This window comes from Zalophus californianus, chromosome 13, assembly GCF_009762305.2.
Source record: "Zalophus californianus isolate mZalCal1 chromosome 13, mZalCal1.pri.v2, whole genome shotgun sequence".
In the NCBI taxonomy this organism is placed as follows: Eukaryota; Metazoa; Chordata; class Mammalia; order Carnivora; family Otariidae; genus Zalophus; species Zalophus californianus.
The window spans coordinates 12,295,979-12,317,068 of NC_045607.1; the positions used below are offsets into that span (position 1 = coordinate 12,295,979).

Consider the following 21,090-nt stretch of genomic DNA (forward strand, 5'->3'; position numbering starts at 1 on the left):
CCCCCCTAGTTCTTGTTATCTGTTCAGATAAAACCCTTCCATGTGTTAGTATTTAATTACTAGATCAATCACAGATATGTATCTGGGTAGCCAGAACTATATTGGGGGAAAAAAGGGGGAATAAATGCACCTTGCCAATGAAAATCTTGAATCTCACGGGGGATGAAAGAAAACACCCATGGAGCATAGAAAGGCAAGATAATATCCATACAAATGCAAATTGTGCTTTTTGTGTTATAATAGGGTCCAGAGAAGAGATCACTTTGACTAGTCATTGTAAGCTATTGGAGGAGGTAAGAATTGAGCATATCCTTGAAGGCAAGATTGGAAAAGTCGTTTACGTTTACCAATTGAAAAGGAAATGGATGATCTTCGTTGCTGCCTCTCCCCCAACACACACACACAATTAAACAAAATAGCCTCCTCTCTACTTGCCTCCCCAATCCCTAGAAATTGATCACACCATTCCCTGTGGTCATCCTCTGTGCCTTTCCTTAATTGGTGGCACAGGATATATAGGCTGGGGGCTGTGAGTGTCTGTGATATACCATCCTCTCCATCCTTTGCTAGGACCTCCCCTCCATAAACAGGGAGAGGGCCACCTCTACCCCTACATCACTCTCTCTCCTTTGTCGTCTTCCCCTTTCCGCTCCTCTGCACCTGTATTTGCTCTAGGAGCTGATATTTCAGTTCTCCTGGCCTCTTGTCATGATCAGCCCCTGTTTGTAGAGACTGGTTAAATATCAGACACCTTCATGGCACTGTTTTATTCTTCACAAGGCTATGAAGTAGGTATCCTCGACCACTTTGCAAATGGTGAAACTGAGCTTCAGAGATACTTGGTGTACTCAGATAACTAGTAAATGAGATTCAAATGCAGGTACGCCTTAATCCAAAGCCTGTGCCTTCACCCCTACAGTTGTACCACATCGCCTCAATATTTCCTCAGGGGAAGGAAGGTGAAAGGAACTAGGCTCTGGTTTCCTGGGCTTGAAAGGAGCCATTCTTTTCTTCTGCTCCCCTAGGATTTGGAGGGAGCTGGTGTGAGAGGGCATTTCATATTGGCCTTGTAGAAACTTTGACCTTAGAAGCTTCTGTGAATATTTAATCCTCTGTTTGTTTTTTGGTTCATAGAGAGGCTTATATCTACCCGGGGAACTTTTGCTTAGCTGTTAGGCTGGGAAAAGAGAGGGGTGTGTGTGTGTGTGTGTGTGTGTGTGTGTGTGTGTGTGTGTGTGTGCGCGCGCGCGCGCGCGCGCACGCACTGTCCTTTCCAGATTCTCACCTGTGAAAGCATGAGTCAGTGTCAGGCATCTTCAAATTCCCCATTTCTCTCTCCTGTATGGATAATCCACAATGAGGAAGTGCCTGGGACCTTTCAGACTCTGTCAGTAAAGTTGGGGTCTATTGAACTGAGGGTTCACTAGGAACATGGAGTGTATGATTCATTTTCAGCTTCCCTAGGCCTGAAAAGACAAGAGTCTTTCTTAGGGTTTTAAAGGCTCCTGGAACACCATTTCCCAAAGTGCTCATTAGAGCCAACCTCAGTGTCACTGTGCAGCCTGTCCTCCAGCCAACTCTGGCTAGGTCTTGGGGGAACTGAGGGCATCTTTTCCCAGGGGTTAAGCTCAATGTGGAGCTCAGGAGAGTGATTCTGAGGCCTCTTGTTGGGATACAGTGCACTTCAGCCTGACTGGCAGGCCTCCTAGGAACTCATGCCTATGCACTAGACAGTTGAATGCCTGTTCCATACCCTAGGTAAAACTGGATTGAGGGAGATGTCAGGAGTATAAATTATAATGTGACTATTTCTGCTGGTGATTTTCCTAAACAGAGTAATCCTAATATGAAGCAGCCCCCTTAAGTCCTAAAGTCTCAGTGAAATGAGGCAGCCTATATAGAGCACACCAGCCATAATGTCTGATACATAACAACTGCTAAAAATGTTACATCTGCTGTATTTTTATGAATACTATTGAATTAATCCCATTTTTAATATTGAACACTTTCATTACACTATCTCAGACAATACTCACAGCAAGCTTAGGATACAGAAACTATTCTTATCCCCATTTTACAGGTGAGAAAACTGAGGTCCAGGGAAGATAATGACTTGACCAAGGTCATACAACTACTAAATGGAGGGGATAGAATTCCACCCTAGTTCTGCATGACCCTAGAGTCCATGCTCTTAACCACCACACTTTGTCCTAGTATCATTGCTGGGTTTAATCATTAACAATTTCATATGTATGTATAAAATAATATTGTTCTAACTTGCATGTCTTTGGTTACTAGTGAGATTGAATATTTGTTTCATCTGATTCTTAACCATGGGAATTATTCCTCAAATTATCCTGCTATTATATCTGTCCTTTTCTCTACTGGGATGCTTGTGCTTTTTTAAATGGATGTTAAAGACAAAACAAATGAAAAGTGGTTTTTTTCTGTGCTTACCATTCTGACATGTATACAACTTTTAAACAATTATTTTTGTAGTCAAAATCGACAGATACCAAGATAAAAAGCTTCTGCACAGCAAAGGAAACAGTCAACAAAACTAAGAGCAACCCACAGAATGGGAGAAGATATTTGCAAATGACATATCAGATAAAGGACTGGTGTCCAAGATCTATAAAGAACTTCTAGAGGGGAGGCGGGTGGGGGGATAGGTTAGCCTGGTGATGGGTATTAAAGAGGGCATGTACTGAATGGAGCACTGGGTGTTATATGCAAACAATGAATCATGGAACACTACATCAAAAAATAATGATGTAATGTATGGTGATTAACATAACATAATAAAAAAATAAAATAAAAATGGGCAAAGTAAAAAAAAAGAACTTCTCAAATTCAACACTCAGAAAACAAATAATCAAGTCAAGAAATGGGCAGAAGATATGAACAGACACTTCTCAAAGGAAGATATGGCTAACAGACACATGAAAAAATGCTCACTAGCCATCAGGGAAATACAAATCAAAACCACAATGAGATACCACCTCACACCAGTTAGAATGGCTAAAATTAACAAAACAGGAAACAACAAATGTTGGCAAGGATGTGGAGAAAGGGGAACCCTCTTACACTGTTGGGAATGCAAGTTGGTACAGCCACTCTGGACAATAGTATGGAGGTTCCTCAAGACGTTAAGAATAGAGCTACCCTATGACCCAGCAATTGCGCCACTAGGTATTTACCCAAAGATACAGATGTAGTGAAAAGAAGGGCCATATGCACCCCAATGTTCATAGCAGCAATGTCCACAATATCCAAACTGTGGAAGGAGCCAAGATGCCTTTCAACAGATGAATGGACAAAGAAGATGTGGTCCATATATACAATGGAATATTACTCAGCCATCAGAAAGGATGAATACCTACCTTTTGCATTGACATGGATGGAACTGGAGGGGGTTATGCTAAGTGAAATAAGTCAAACAGAGAAAGACAATTATCATATGGTTTCACTTATATGTGGAACATAAAGAATAGCATGGAGGACCAGAGGGGAAAGGAGGGAAAACTGAATGGGAAGAAATCAGAGAGGGAGATGAACCATGAGAGACTCTGGACTCTGGGAACCAAACTGAGGGTTACAGAAGGGAGGGGGGTGGGGGACGGGATAACCACATGCTGGGTATTAAGGAGGGCATGTGATGTGAATATGCAACTAATGAATCATTGAACACTATGTAAAAAACTAATGATGTACTATATGTTGGCTAACTGAACATAGTAAAAAACATATATATATATATATATATATATATATATACTGTAAAAATAAATAAAACTATATTCAGTTAAAAAAAACCCAAGACCCATCGATATGCTGCTTACAAGAGACTCATTTTATTTTTTGGTTTTTTTTTTAAAGATTTAATTTATTTATTAGAGAGAGAGAGCACAAGCAGGGGGAGTGGCAGGCAGAGGGAGAGGCAGAAGCAGGCTCCCCACAGAGCAGGGGGAGCTGGATGTGGGACTCGATCCCAGGACCCCGGGATCATGACCTGAGCAGAAGGCAGTCACTTAAACAACTGAGCCACCCAGGTGCCCACAAGAGACTCATTTTAGACCCAAAGACACCTCCAGATTGAAAGTGAGGGGCTGGAGAACCATTTATCATCCTAATGGACATCAAAAGAAAGCAGGAGTAGCCATCCTTATATCAGACAAACTAGATTTTAAACCAAAGACTATAACAAGAGATGAAGAAGGGCACTATATCATAATAAAGGGGTCTTCCAACAAGAAGATCTAACAATTGTAAATATTTATGCCCCCAACTTGGGAGCACCCAAATATGTAAATCAGTTAATTACAAACATGAAGAAACTCACTGATAACAATATAATAATAGTAGGGGCTTTAATACTGCACTTACAGCAATGGACAGATCACGTAAGCAGGAAATCAACAAGAGAACAATGGCTTTGAATGACACACTGGACCAGATGGACTTAACAGACATATTCAAAACATTTCATCCAAAAGCAGCAGAATACACATTCTTTTCAAGTGCAAACGGAACATTCTCCAGAATAGATCACATATTAGGTCACAAATCAGCCCTGAAGTACAAAAAGATTGAGGTCATACCTTGTGTATTTTCTTTCTTTCCTTTTTTTTCTTTTCCTACCTTCCTTCCTTCCTTCCTTCCTTCCTTCCTTCCCTCCTTCCTTCTTTCTTTCTTTTTCTTTCTTTTTTCTTTCTTTCTTTCTTTCTTTCTTTCTTTCTTTCTTTCTTTCTTTCTTTCTTTCTTTCTTTCTTTCTTTCTTTCTTTCTTTCTTTCTTTCTTCTTTCTCTTTCTTTCTCACAATGCTCTGAAACTTGAAGTCAACCACGAGAAAAAATTTGGAAAGACCACAAATACGTGGAAGCTAAAGAATGTCCTACTAAAGAATGAATGGGTCAACCAGGAAATTAAAGAAGAAATTTAAAAATACATGGAAACAAATGAAAATAAAAACACGACAGTCCAAAACCTTTGGGATGCAGCAAAGGCAATCCTAAGAGGGAAGTATATCGCAATACAGGCCTACCTCAAGAAGCAAAGAAATCTCAAATACATAGCCTAAACTTACACCTAAAGTAGCTAGAGAAAGAAAAACAAATGAAGCCAAAAGCCAGAAGAAGAAGGGAAATATTCCTAGTTTCCTATAGGTTTTTAATGCAAATGGGTGTTGAAGTTTACCCATTTGAAATTTTGAAATGATTATTCTCCTTTTTATGTTAATGGAATAAATTTCTTTGATTGGTTTTCAGATGTTAAACTAATGTATCATCACAGAATAAACCTTTTGGCTCAGTGTAGTATGCTTTTTGTATATCTCTGGATTTAATTTTCTGATATTTTGTTTAGAATTTTGAAACTTTAGAGATCATTCTCTGATTTTCCTTTCCTTTCCTCTACCTCTCAAATTTTAGTGTTAGGACCATGCTTGCCTCACAAAAAGAGTTACAAGCTTTTTCCTCTTTTACTATTCTGGTGAAGCGTTGTAAGACTGGTTACTTCTTCCTTAAATGTTTGGAAGGATCCATCAGTGAAATCATCTGGGACTTGATATTTTCATTATGGGAACGTTTGATAATGGATTCCATTTCTGTAGTAGAGAGCATGATACTCAGATTTTCTATTTATTATTTTCTATTATGTTCAGTTAGCCAACATATAGTACATCATTAGTTTTTTTTAATATTGTTTTATTATGTTAGTCACCATTCACTACATCATTAATTTTTGATGTAGTGTTCCAATTTTAGTATATGTGTTGCCAAAGCGAGCACTGATGTAGTGTTCCATGATTCATTGTTTGCGTATAACAGCCAGTGCTCCATTCAATACGTACCCTCCTTAATACCCATCACTAGGCTAACCCATCCCCCCACCCCCTCCCCTCTAAAACCCTGTTTGTTTCATCATTAGTTTTTGACATAGTGTTTAACAATTCATTAGTTGCATATAACACCCAGTGCTCATCACAACACTGTGCCCTCCTTAATACCCATCACCTGGCTACCCCATCCCCCACCCACCTCCCCTCTGAAACCCTCAATTTGTTTCCCGGAGTCCAAAGTCTCTCATGGTTCATCTCCCTCTCTGATTTCTTCCCATTCAGTTTCCCCCCCCCTTCCCCTGGGGTCCTCCACACTATTCCTTATGTTCCACATATGAGTGAAACCATATGATAAGCAGCAATGTCCACAATAGCCAAACTGTGGAAGGAGCTGAGATGCCCTTCAACACATGAATGGACAAAGAAGATGTGGTACATATATACAATGGAATATTACTCAGCCATCAGAAAAGCTGAATACCCACCATTTGCATTGACATGGATGGAACTGGAGGGGATTATGCTAAGTGAAATAAGTCAAGCAGAGAAAGACAGATTTTCTTTTCTTTTGTCAGCTTTAGTGTATTTTTAATCTCTGAAGCATCTCTCTATTTACTCAAATTAACATTCCTTAGCTTAAAGTTGCTCATATTAGCCTTGTGTTGTCCTTACATTAAAAGAAAAATGTGGGGAACAAAAAACACAAATAATACCTGTAAAATTAATGAATGTTTACATATGTATATATCCATGTAGCCGTTCTGCAGACAAAAATATAGGACATTTCCATCACCCTAGTATTCCTCAACAATACCCCAGAGATAAAAAGATGAACACTACTACATTTATTGGGAATATTTAGCAACTAGAACTCTCAATTATTTTGGGTGAGAGCGTAAATTTGTAGAAGCATTTTGGAAAATAGTTTGCCTACATATACTAAAGCTAAATATTGCTTACTCTAATGCCCAGACATATCACTTCTGGGTGTATGCCTGGGAGAAATATATACATATGGCCCACAAAAGGCATGCTTCCTATCACCTTTACTCATAATAGCCAAAAATTGGAATATTCTTCAGCAGAAAAATGAATCAACTAATATTTGTATAATGAAATGTTACAGCAATACAGAGAACAAACTCCTGTTATAGGTCATACATGATTGAATCTGACAGATGTCATGTTGAACTAAAGAAGCCAGATGTAGGCATTCTACCATATGATTCTTTCTACATGAACTTTAAGAAGTGACAAAACTAACCTTCTGGTAATATGTATCATGAGAGTAGTCACCTCTGAGAGGATAGTGCCTCAGAAGGGAAAAGAGGGAGCCTTCTAACCGGAAGGAAATGTTATATATTTTGATTTGTGGGGTGGTTACACTGGCATGTACATATGGAAACCTCATTGGGCTGTGCGATTCAAATTTGTGTCCTGTGCTGACTTATGCCATAATCCAGTACATTTTTGGGAAACTGGCTGGCAGCTTGGTGCTCATAGACAGAGCTGTTGACTGAGTTTCACTGAAGTGCAATCTAGCTGGGAAACCTATTTTGAGGAGGGAAACTCCAATGCCAGTATCTTTAGTTCTTTCCTGTTCAGCCTCCAAAGAAGATTCTTCTAATATTCTACATCCACGATAGAGGTCTGGCAGCAACATCTGGATAAAGGGCTGTGGGTCTCAGCATTCCACATCTGGTGTGCATGCATAATCATATAATTTCCTTGTTTTTCACATGCTTCACTAATAATAAGATTTTGAGCTGTAGGTGGCAACCCCCAGTCCCAAGCTTCTCCAGAAGTAAATCTCCCAGTTTCCGCTGGGATAGGAGAGGGACAGCATTCCCATAGTGTGGGATGTGAAGGGTAATCTAGGGACCTAGCTTCTTCTGAAATAACTGTCACCTCTTAGATGTCCCTTTTACTCCTGGGTCCCAAGGTACCAAGGGATTCCAGTTTCTGGGCCTTTTTTGAGTATTCTTTGGTGCTGACAAGATTGACTCTTTTATTTTATCTACTACCAGTTTAGGATTCCACTTTTCCAGGTCTGTTAACTCAGTCCCACTGTCAAAAAAAAATTATACTAGCACATAGCCAGGAGAAACTGTCTGCAGCTTAGTCAAGTTGAGGGCAGTGTTAATATCATCTTGATCACCACTTCCTCATCCATATGGTTTCCAGCTTTCTAAATTGTGTTACTATTTTGTGCTTTCTACTCTTCTCTGTCCTTGTGGGGTTTATGACTTTTTAAAAAATCACTTTACTTTTAGTAGGGTTTTAGGAGAGAGTAAAATTAGATACATGACCTTAATAGAACATCTTTAGCTAGAAGGGTGAGAATTCTTTAAGAAAGGTATGTTATGGGGGGATCGGTTAGCCTGGTGATGGGTATTAAAGAGGGCATGTACTGAATGGAGCACTGGGTGTTATACACAAACAATGACTCATGGAACACTACATCAAAAACTAATGATGTAATGTATGGTGATTAACATAACATAATAAAAAAAGAAAGGTATGTCATTCAGTCTATTCAACAAATGGTGTTAGGAAAATTGGACAGCCACATGCAGAAGAATGAAACTGGACCATTTCCTTACACCACACACAAAAATAGACTCAAAATGGTTGAAAGACCTAAATGTGAGACAGGAGTCCATCAAAATCTGAGGAGAACACAGGCAGCAACCTCTTCGACCTCAGCCACAGCAACTTCTTCCTAGAAACATCACCAAAGGCAAGGGAAGCCAGGGCAAAAATGAACTATTGGGACTTCATCAAGATAAAAAGCTTTGCACAGCAAAGGAAACAGTCAACAAAGCCAAAAGACAACAGACAGAATGGGAGAAGATATTTGCAAATGACATATCAGATAAAGGGCTAGTATCCAAAATCTATAAAGCACTTATCCAACTCAACACCCAAAGAACAAATGATCCAATCAAGAAATGGGCAGAAGACATGAACAGACATTTTTCCAAAGAAGACATCCAAATGGCCAACAGACACATGAAAAAGTGCTCAACATCGCTCGGCATCAGGGAAATCCAAATCAAAACCTCAATGGGATACCACCTCACACCAGTCAGAATGGCTAAAATTAACAAGTCAGGAAATGACAGATGTTGGCAGGGATGCGGAGAAAGGGAAACCTTCCTACACTGTTGGTGGGAATGCAAGCTGGTGCAACCCCTCTGGAAAACAGTATGGAGGTTCCTCAAAAAGTTGAAAATAGAGCTACCCTATGACCCAGCAATTGCACTACTGGGTATTTACCACAAAGATACAAATGTAGGGATCCGAAGGGGTACGTACACCCCAATGTTTATAGCAGCAATGTCCACAATAGCCAAACTATGGAAAGAGCCAAGATGTCCATCAACAGATGAATGGATAAAGAAGAAGTGGTATATATCTACAATGGAATATTATGCAGCCATCAAAAGGAATGAAATCTTGCCATTTGCAATGACGTGGATGGAACTGGAGGGTATTATGCTGAGCGAAATAAGTCAATCAGAGAAAGACATGTATCATATGACCTCACTGATATGAGGAATTCTTAATCTCAGGAAACAAACTGAGTGTTGCTGGAGTGGTGGGGGGTGAGAGGGATGGGGTGGCTGGGTGATAGACATTGGGGAGGGTATGTGCTATGGTGAGCGCTGTGAATTTTGTAAGGCTGATGAATCACAGACCTGTACCTCTGAAACAAATAATACATTATATGTTAAAAAAAAAAAAAGATAGCAGGAGGGGAAGAATGAAGAGGGGGAAATCAGAGGGGGAGACAAACAAACTGAGGCTGTTTCTTGCTTGAAAATCACACATGCAGTCAGAAAGCTTCATAGATAACTGGTCTGAGAGTGAATTGCTGACTGAAGGTCTCTATAGTCTGTTAAGAGTGATCAGTGTTCCTAAAATCCAGAAGCCTCAGGTTCCTAGGTAGAGCAGCTGAACTCATAACAGTGGATAGTTTCCTAGAGCTATAAAGGACAGCACACACTGTCTTCTGATCTACCATCAGCACCACCACCACCAACAAATAGAAGAGCACAGAATAGGAGGTGAGGAAAGGAAAAGGAATACCTTTCAGATTCCCAATTCTGCAGATTTTCTATGCCAAAGGAGCCCTGTTAGTCGGTGTCTTCCAAGGTTCTTAAAAGCCCATAACTTCCCAATATCACCCCAATTCCCCTTCCTCCTAGCTCCTGGCAACCACCATCCAATTATCTGCTTCTATGAATTTGACTATTTTATGTTCCACATAAAAGTGAGGTCATGCAGGATTTGTCTTTCTGAGTCTGACTTATTTCACCTGACATATTGTACAAAGTTCCAGTTATGTAGGATGAACAAGTTTTTGAGACCTAATGTACAGCAAGATGACTATCGATAACAATGCTGTGTTGTGTACTTGATGTTTGCTAGGAGAGTGGCTCTTAAATTAAATCTCGTCACCATACACACAAAGATAAAATAAAATGATAACTATGTAGAAGTGATTATTAATTAGCTTGGTTGTGGTGATCATTTCACAACATGTACATATCAAAACATCAAGTTGCACACTTTAAATACATATAACATTTATATGTCAATTATACTTCAATAAAGCCATTTAAGAAAAGAACTAATAAATTCCCAGGAAATAAGAGGAGAGACATACACTCTATTTAGCTATGTGATATCGCAGTCTAATAGGCAAGAGCAATAATCAGTGCTATCAACTCAGAATTCATAATTCACACTAAAGAATTGGTAGGAAAAGAGACAATAACTGACAGAATGTAATTGAAGTTATCAAATATTTACTGAGCACTTACTGCATGCAAGGCTCAAGATTAGGGGTCTGGCATCTGGGGAGACATGAATACACATGTCTGTTATAAAGATGAGCAGATGTCACCGACATAAGACTCTTGCCCTGTTGAAGAGTTTCTCCAGGGCCCCCTTCATGTCTCTATTCCTTAGGCTATAAATGAAAGGGTTAAGCAATGGAGTGACCACTGTGTACATCACAGAGGCAATTATGTTGTCACTGGAACTGCCAGATGAGGGGAAAAAATAAAGCCCAATAATTATCCCATAATACAAGATACCACAGAGAGGTGGGAGCCACATGTGGATAAGGTTTTGAAGATCCCCCTGGCAGATGGAACCTTCAGAATGGGGCTCCAATGTGGCCATAAGAGATCAAGATGCATATTAGAGGGAGGGCAAAGACTGCCACTCCTGCTGTGAAAGTGACCAGCTCATTAAGTGATGTGTCTGAGCAGGAGAGCTTGAGCGGGACACCAAGGTCACAGAAGAAATGGGGGATGGTGTTGTCAGCACAAAAGCACAGCTGGGCCAAAAGGAGGGTGTGAGACAGGGCACTGGCACAGGAGAGGATCCAGGATACAGCTACTAGCAAGATACACCCCTCTCTCTCATGATGGTGGTGTAGTGGAGAGGGTGACAGATAGCCACATACCGATCATATGCCATGGAGGTGAGAAGGAAATTGTCCAGATCAGTAAAAAATATGAAAAAATACATCTGTATTATACACCCTGCATAGGGGATGGATTGATCTTGAAAGTGCATGTTTATCAGCATCTTGGGGACCATGATGGATGAAAAGGAGACATCTGTGAGGGCCAAGTGGCTGAGGAAGAAGTACATGGGGGTGTGGAGGCGAGAATCCATCCTGATGAGCAGGATGATGAGCAGGTTCCCCAGCACCGTGGTCAGGTACATGCCCAGGAACAGGGTGAAGAACACGCCCTGCTGCTCTGGCCGGATGGGGAGCCCCAGGAGGAGGAACTCAGAAATGCTGCTCTGGTTCTCCTTCCTCATGCTCTTCTTATTAAGGATAGAGCCTCATGTCTGAGTGCCATATGGTGGTATTAGAGAAGCAATGCAATTAGAAATAGATTCACATTCTGGCAATACCACTTCATGTTTGTGAGTTCTGGGTAAGTGACCCAGTTGAGTTTCAATTTTCTTATCTCCAAATTGGAGACATGACGACGAGCCTCAGTCATGAAAAAATTATGTACAATCCCACCTCACTCATTGAATTTATAACAACTGTTTAATTACATGGCTAATGGGTTCTGCTGCTATGCTATTTATTATTCCAAATAAAATTATATTGTAAAGCAGGGTGAATTTAAGAATAGATTTTAGGCATGTAACACTCTGAAAATAAAATGAAGCCAATAAAGAAGGATATAAAATTAAAAAAATAAATTTGTGAATATTAATAAGATAACATTAGTGAAGCACCTCAGCAGATAGTCGGCACAAATTAGTCTTAGTTTCCTGTCCTCTGTTTCATGAGATCCCTTTATTTCTCCCTCTTGACTGCTCACTCCCCTCGACAGGCAGATTTTGAGCAGGGATCAGGTGCCACAAAGCCACTTCATTGCGGGATTATGACCTGATGTAGGCAAAGGTCATATACAGCAATGATGAATTTGGGAATACAGGCAGAGTCCAACCACATCCTGCCTGGTAGAGAATGACACCTCCAATAGGCCACTGTTCTGGACTTCTCCCACTTTCTCTCTATTCTGTCTGGTTTTCCTCATGCTTTATAAATAGGACTACTCCTTCCTAAACTAGTAAACCTATCTAGTCTATAGGATTTGGGATTTTAATAGAAATCCCTTGGATACAACTTGATTGTACCTCTTTTTTTCTGCATAAACCTTTTGTAAAGAACATATGGACTCTCACTCCACCACATCCAGCCTTCTGGTCAATAATACTTCAACCACAGCTTACTGATAACTGATATTTCTTTGACAGCGAGACTGTGTCCTGTAGAGGGCAAAGCATGGGCTTTGAGATCAGACAGAATGGATTAAAAATCACCTTTCCACTATTTGTCAGATCTGTCTTTGGGCAAGGCATTGCACCTCTTGGAGCCTCAGGTTTTCCTCTCTAAAACTGGGATACTAGTTCCTGAATCAAAAAAAATTAAATAAGGTAATGTATGTAAAACACCTCACTCCTAGGAGGCATCCTACATGAGGTGATATTGCTCCTATTAAATATAAAATGCAAAGAAGTCCAGTGAAAAAACTCAGGGTCTTATCTTCAGTGGAACCCAGGAAAATGTAATTGGGGCTAGTATCCAAGATCTATAAAGAACTTGTCACACTCAGTACCCAAAAAACAAATAATCCAGTCAGGAAATGGGCAGAAGACATGAACAGACACTTCTCCAAAGAAGACATACAGATAGCTAACAGACACATGAAAAAATGGTCCACATCACTTGGCATCAGGGAAGTACAAATCAGAACCACAATGAGATACTACCTCACACCAGTTAGAATGGCTAAAATTAACAAGACAGGGAATGACAAATGTTGGTGGGAATGCAAGCTGGTACAGACACTCTGGAAAATGGTTTGGAGGTTTCTCAAGAAGTTAAAAATAGATCTACCCTATGACCCAGCAATTGCACTACTAGGTATTTACCCCAAAGTTACAAATGTAGTTATCCGAAGGGGCACATGCACCCCAATGTTTATAGCAGCAATGTCCACAATATCCAAACTGTGGAAAGAGCTGAGATGTCCATCGACAGATGAATGGATAAAGAAGATGTGACATATGTATGGGGGGGGGAGAGATGTAATGGAATATTACTCAGCCATCAGAAAGGATGAACACTTACCATTTACATCAATGTGGGCAGAACTGGAGGTTATTATGCAGAGCAAAATAAGTCAATCAGAGAAAGACAGTTATCATATGGTTTCACTCATATGTGGAATACAAGAAACAGGGCAGAGGACCGTAGGGGAAGGAATGAAAAACAGAATGGGAAGTCATCAGAGAGGGAGAAAAACCATGAGAGATATCTTAACTATAGGAAACAGAGGATTGCTGGAAGGGAGGTGGGTGGGAGGGATGGGGTGGCTGGGTGATGGGCATTAAGGAAGGCACATGATGTGATGAGCACTGGGTGTTATACACAACTGATAGATTATTGGACACTACATCTGAATCTGATGATGTACTTACTATAGGTTGGCTAATTGAATTTAAGTTAAAAAAAAAAAGAACCTTCAAGATAAAAAAATAACAAGAAAGAAAGATCTTTCCTGGGCCCAAAGTTTGATGCTTTCAATGAAGGTATGAGACTTATACTAGGGATTTCAGGCAGGAAATCATCAAACAGATTCTAAGAAAGAACTGTGATATAAGTGCTATATGTAAAGCAAAAAAAGGAACCAAAACTCTCTAGGTAAAAGTTGTCTTTCAAATATACTTTCAGGTGGAAACAACAATGTTGTCTAAAGGGGAGGGAGTGATCAGAGACTTTGGAGATAAGCATTGGAAAGAGCTGGTTGACACTGCATTCACTAAGAGCAGCTAAGAACTAAGCCACACTAACACTAAGCAACTGAGAACTAGAATTCTGACATCTAGGACTTGAATGATGAGATGAGGCCCCCAGCCTGGATCAGGATATGCCCACTAATTTTATGCAGCCAGCTGGCTCTCTTCCTCATCTCCCCAAGGCTGAGGGTTAAAGGTCTGACAGTCAGTGGCCAGTGGTGAGTGTGGTATCCCTCTGTTTAGGAACTAGTAAGAAGTGACTTCAGGGAGAGCACAGAGAAGTGATGAGCACACACAGGCGCACACACACACACAAACACACACACACCCCTGCTCCTGAGGAAGGATACCCAGTTCTGCTCTGAGCTTTATGCTCAAGTCATCTTGCTCCTGGGAGTATGGATTTGGTTTCTCAGCTTCTCGGCAGGATACCCAGAGATCATATTCAGCCTACAACTTCTGTGGTCCTAACTCTCTCACTGACACAGGGAAAAGTCATGAGCCTGGAGCTTACTCTTCTCAATTCACCAGCTTCAGAAATGGAGATGTGAAGACTCCACTCTCACCAGGAGAGAGCCCAAGGGGACAGGGCACCAACCTCTTGGTTAAAGACATGCATTAAACATGGATTAATTGCTCAGTTCTCTTCTTCCTCCCTCCAGTACAGATGCCCTAGGGCAATGTCCCTAAACTTTGATGTTCAGCAGAATCACCTGGGAGTTTGTTAAAGATGCAGATCCCAGCTCCACCTCCCAAGATGCTCATCCCTGAGATCTGGGGCCAGGTAATTCAGAGGCAGATGGTTCTAAGGGCAGACTTGGAGGAAACATGGTCCTTAGGAAGTATATCAGAGTGTGAACCCAAAAGGAGATGTGGAAAGATCTCTTTACTGGCCCTTGCCTGCCAGATAATCTGTTTCCCCTAGTTAGGTCATAGCTTAGGATGTCGTGGGATCCCACAACTTCCATAATTTAAGTCTTTACACCAGTATTCTTCAAATTGTAGTTCATAGATCTGCAGCATCAACATCATGTGGAAATTTGTCAGAAATTCAAATTTCGGGGTCCCATCCCAGAACTACTGAATCGGAACTCGGTGGTAGAGTCCAGAAACCTGTGTTTAAATCACTTCTCCAGGAATTTTTTTTTTAGTTTGAGTAATTTAAGTTGACAAACGATGTTACATTGGTTCCAAGTATACAACAGTGACTCGACTGTACATTATGCCATGCTCACGACAAGCATAGCTACCATCAGTCACCATACAACATTCTTAAAATAACACTGACTATATTCACTGTGCTGTGCCTTTTATTCCTGTGACAGAAATGCACCCTGAAGTTTGAGAAGCTTTGCTTTTATTCTTCACTTGGGAAGGTGGAATGTCCATGGAGAGAGTCAGTGTTAAACCTGGAGTGGCATTTGTAGGAAAGCAACGATGCTTTCTGAGAGTATGCGCTATAATTTGGTTAATTTACAAAGGAGGCCAGCATGAAGCAGGCTCTCATTTATGACTGTGTATGGGGGCTAAGCAGCAACAACCACACAGTGTTGGCAAAAGGGGGCTGGTGAGTCTTGATTTCCTACAGGCCCTCTGTCTTTAGAGCTGTTGTTGTAACATTTTATATCATGGGCAGAGAGTAATACACTTCCTCTTACTCAAGTGACAAGCAGTTTGGATTCTTTGATTTTTTTTTAAGATTTTTTTAATTTTTTTATTTGAGAGAGAGAGAGAATGAGAGAGAGAGATCATGAGAGGGAAGAGGGTCAGAGGGAGAAGCAGACTCCCTGCTGAGCAGGGAGTCCGATGTGGGACTCGATCCCAGGACTCTAGGATCATGACCTGAGCCGAAGGCAGTCGCTTAACCAACTGAGCCACCCAGGATACTTTGATTTCAAAAGATGTATAAAGATGAAAGGAAAATCTGTTTAAGATACATAAGATTTACCAAAGTAAGGCTTTTAAGTATCTTTGACCCTTACCTTGCACATTTTTTTTCTGGCAAGCATGTAGGCATTCAGCAGAAAGTCCCTGGGGTCTTGGAGATAGAACAATTACCACCATTAGTGTGGTTCTGAGGGAAACAGGAAACAGTGGGAAGAACGTGTGCTCTGCATGGGACACCCAGAGACCACTGCTCCCTGGACAGGCACCCCTCTCCTGGGCCTTAATTCTCTTAAGTGTACAGTGAGGACACTCGGCCTTTAGCTTCCCCCACTGCTTCATCCTCCTACCATCTGGCCTATGGTAATTTCTCTCTTCCTGGGCAGGTCATACAGGTCAAGACATGTTACAGTGGGGTTTGTTTGTTTGTTTATTTATTTAAAATCAATTACTCAGGGTATAGTACACCATTGGTTTTTGATGTGATGTTCAATGGTTCATTGTTTGCATATAGCACCCAGTGCTCATCGTGTCTCGTGCCCTCCTTAATGCCCATTACTGAGTTATCCCATTACAATGGGGTTTAAATGCTGGTGACCTTTGCAGACCTTACCCTGACTATACACATTTTGTTTGATCCATATAGTATTTTAAAACTGGAAAGCTTACATAAAAATCCAATTGGGAGCTTTTATTAAAAATTGGAGGATTTGTTGGGGCACCTGGGTGGTTCAGTCGTTAAGCGTCTGCCTTCGGCTCAGGTCATGATCCCAGGGTCCTGGGATGGAGCCCCTCATCGGGCTCCCTGCTCAGTGGAGAACCTGCTTCTCCCTCTCCCTCTCCCCCTGTTTGTGTTCCCTCTTTCACTGTCTCTCTCTGTCAAATAAGTAAATAAAATCTTAAAAAAAAATGGGAGGATTTGAAAAAAAACAGATACATCAGAGAATGTAGTGAAATGATATAGCTAATTCTTTAGATTCTGGGATGGGTTAAAGCTTGAGATTATGGGCCCCAGATATAAGGGTTTCCAAAAATCTCAAATAAGGGATAACCAAGCTGTAGATCATTGTATTATTCATGCCCCCAAGTTGCAGAAATAAGTAATAAAATTAACAGCATTTGCTGATCAAAAGGTATTTATAAAAGAGAGCATTGTTAATATGGGAATGAAATTCTGGACAACAAATATTTACCAAGCACATCCAACATGTCACTATTTGTCTTAGGGTGGAAACATTAAAGTTTTAAAAAGTATTGAAATGGAAAATCAAATACATGAGGTCAACCAAAATGAGGTTCTGATTTAAATAAATGTCATATCACTGTGAGAAAAATGTTGCCCTACTGAAGAGTTTCCCCAGGGCCTCTTTCATGTCCCTGTTCCTAAGGCTGTAGATAAAAGAGTTCAACATGGGTGTGACCACTGTGTACATAAGAGCCACAATGATGTCCTTGTCAACGAAACTGCTTAATTTGGGGAAAAGGTACTGCCCAAATATTGACCCATAATACAGAGACATTACAGACAGGTGGGAGCCACATGTGGACAGTGCTTTGGAGATCCCCTTGGTGGAAGGAACTTTTAAGATGGTGGCCCCAGTGTAGCCATAAGATACCAGAATACATATGAATGGCAGGGTAATGACTACCACCCCTACTGTGAACATGACCAATTCATTGAGGAGGATGTCTGAGGAGGATGTCTAACAGCTTGAACAGAGCACTAAGGTCACAGAAAAAGTGGGAAATGGTGTTAGCATCACAGAAGGATAACTGGGTGGGAGAAGGGTGTGGGAAAGGGAGCTGGGACAGGACAAGATCCAAGATACAGCCACTAGTAAGGCACATAGCTCTTCCCTCATGATGGTGGTATAATGAAGAAGGTGACATATAGCCACGTAGAGGTCATATGCCATTGATATACTAAGGAAGCTGTCCAGGTCAGTAAAAAATATAAAAAAATACGTTTGTGAAATGCACCCTGCATAGGGGATGGATTTGTACTTAGCATGCATGTCCATCAACATTTTTGGGACAGTGACAGATGAGAAAGAGACATTGGTGAAGGCCAAGTGGCTGAGGAAGAAGTACATGGGGGTGTGGAGGTGAGAGTCCAGCCTGATGAGCAGGATGATGAGCAGGTTCCCCAGCACTGTGGTCAGGTACATGCCCAGGAACAGGGCAAAGAACACGCCCTGCTACTCTGGCCGGATGGGGAGCCCCAAGAAGAGGAACTCGGACACGCTGCTCTGGTTTTCCCTCCTCGTGATACTCGTTCCTCTGCTAGGAATGAAGAATGGTTGAAAATATTAAGGACTCTGAAATAAGCATTTTTAGCAGTCATATGTAAATATGTATGTTTTATTTTAGAAAGTGGGAAACAACCTATTTCTCATATGTTTGTTTATATGTTGGCACATAAAGGAATTAGGAAAATTGTTGATGAAGGACTGTTAACGAGAGCCAGCTTTTCTTGGATTAGTGACAAACCAGCATTCTTCCATCTGTGACACTGAGGATCAGACCATGGAATATGATGTCTCAGCCATGCTATTGCCCCAAGAATGCTCTGTGCTGAGTATTTCAAGTCATCAACCACAGCACAGCAAACTTTAGAAGATTTGACTTCAACAATTTGAATTCAATTGTTAAATTTCAGATGGGAGGTGGATTTTTCAAATAAAAGGATACAAATAGTATTGGCTAAAGAACACTCATTGATATACATACATTTTTATTTTAATTTAGTAGATGGTTCTTTCAGTTCAGTAGAGGGTTCTTACAAAACCCTAATTATGTTATCCATTCTCCCTACTGCAGCTGAAGAGAGATATTTTTTTCTTAAAAACCTATATTTCTTTTTATTTTTTAAAAGATTTTTATTTATTTATTGAGAGAGAGAGAGAGAATGGTAGAGAGAGAGCATGAGAGGGAGGAAGGTCAGAGGGAGAAGCAGACTCCCTGCTGAGCAGGGAGCCCAAAGCGGGACTCAATCCTGGGACCCCAGGATCATGACCTGAGCCGAAGGTAGCTGCTTAACCAACTGAGCCACCCAGGCACCCCTATATTTCTTTTTAAAAATCTAAATAACTCTCCCTGTTTGAAAACCCTCAAAGGATTCCCATTGATTTTAAGATGGAGTGTTACAACCTTAGTATGTCTTAAAGACCCTGAAAAATCTGTGTCTCTCCTGCATTTCCAAACTCTTCTCCCTTACCTCCACCTCTCTCACTCTTGCTGACTTCTCTGTTCCAACTTCCTTAGAAAGACACATTTTCATTTGACATCACTTAGACTCCTCCCCCTTGGTGGCTGTGGGTTTCCTGGGATCTCCTATCATGTTGAGAAAGCAAAGATCAGGCTGACTCCCAGCAAGTATTTCATGCAAATTTATTTATAGTTTATTTTCTACTGACAACATATAGAAGGTTGTGATGATGCAACAACATTTTAAATTACATGCCAAGTATATCTTTTTGAATATGCTTCCTTTCCTCCCTATGCAACATAATAACATCCCATAATGAAAAATTAGGACTATTATCAAAAGATGCCAAAAGAAGTGAGTTTTTAGCTTGTGTCCCAAGTTTTCATCTCCCTTTTGGTTGTTCCTGTCATCTTTCAACACCTGCTAGTCTGTTGTGGTAAGCAGAAATAATAACCCTCAAGGACATCCCCATCCTAATGCCCAGAACCTAGGGATATGGTATGGTACATGACAAGGGAGAGTTAAAGTACACATAGAATTAAGGTTTTTAATCAGCTGACTTTAGCATGAGATTATCCTGGATTATCTGGGAGGGCCCAATATAATCACAAGTATCCTTAAATGTAGAAGAGGGAAGCAGAAGAATCAGTCAGGAAGAGATTTTAAAATGTTATGCTGCTGGTGTAGGAAGTGGGGAAAGGGCCATGTGTCAAGGAATGCAGGTGGCCTCTAAAAACTGGACACAAACAGACAAACAGGACATGGCAAGGAAACAAATTCTCCCTTGGAGCTCTCACCAAGGTGTCCCAACATTTCAGATTTCTGACCTCCAGAACTATAGGATAATAAATGCGTGGGTTTTTGAAGCCACTACCTTTGTGGTAATTTGTTAGAGCAGTAATAGTAAACTAATACACCAATATTGGAAAGATCTCAGGAATATCTAAATACTCTGGTTATCTGGGCACCAGTATGCAATAAAACTCACGTGTCCTTCCCAACTTCCATGTGGTATTCAACAAAATGAAGCAATTGCTTCGCAAAGCTAATTCCTACCTAAATGTAGGGACAGGAGGTTACTGTCTCATTAGAGGCATTTGCCACTAGTCACAAAGTTGACTATAAAACACCCTCTCCCACTCTAGGAAACAAACTGAGGGTTGATGGAGGGGAAGTGGGGGGATGGGGTAACTGGGTGATGGGCATTAAGGAAGGCACTTGATGTAGTGAGCACTGGGTGTTATATGCAACTAATGAATCACTAAATCCTACCCCTGAAATTAATAATACAGTATATATTAACTACACTGAATTTAAATAAAGAATTTTTTAAAAAATTAAAAAAATAAAACACCCTTTCCCACATTCAGCAACTGGACTATGTCACGGCTAAAGCAAGTGGAATTTCCTCTGAAGACCGCTTGCCTGTATCTCTTTATCTCTTGTTTCACTTTTATCTTTTTTATTTTCTTTTTCTTCCTGTCTGTCCCTTCACTTTGTCATTTTCTCCCTCCTTTTCTCCCACTTCCCATTCTCTCTCTGTTCTTGTCACTCCATGTCTCTACTCCTTCTCCGTGCCTCCCTGCCCTCTCTCATTTTAATTCTCTCTTCTCCTCCATGTCAGAATCAGCTTTCTCATTCTTCCTCTTCCATCCCCATATATAAACCCATATGTGCTGAGGAAAATACCCATTCCATCTCAATACTGACGTTACCTGCATTTATGATCCAATGTTTGGTCGGTAAATGTGTCCTGAGATTCTTTTTAGGGGATCTAAATATCAGCTTCCAAGGTCCTAGATATTTCTTGGGC

At 40.7% G+C, this 21,090-nt stretch overlaps 1 protein-coding gene and 1 pseudogene across 1 annotated transcript; both read right to left on the bottom strand.

Annotated features, from left to right (window-relative positions):
- Window positions 1–10,747: 10,747 nt before the first annotated feature.
- LOC118356229 (olfactory receptor 1J4-like) lies at window positions 10,748–12,137 on the bottom strand. The gene is given in 4 exon segments (XM_035723794.1): window positions 10,748–10,941; window positions 10,944–11,015; window positions 11,018–11,266; window positions 11,269–12,137. Coding segments are annotated over 4 exon segments (930 nt in total). The 5' UTR covers window positions 11,684–12,137.
- A 5,251-nt stretch (window positions 12,138–17,388) lies between these two features.
- LOC113934333 lies at window positions 17,389–20,285 on the bottom strand (annotated as a pseudogene).
- Window positions 20,286–21,090: the final 805 nt, after the last annotated feature.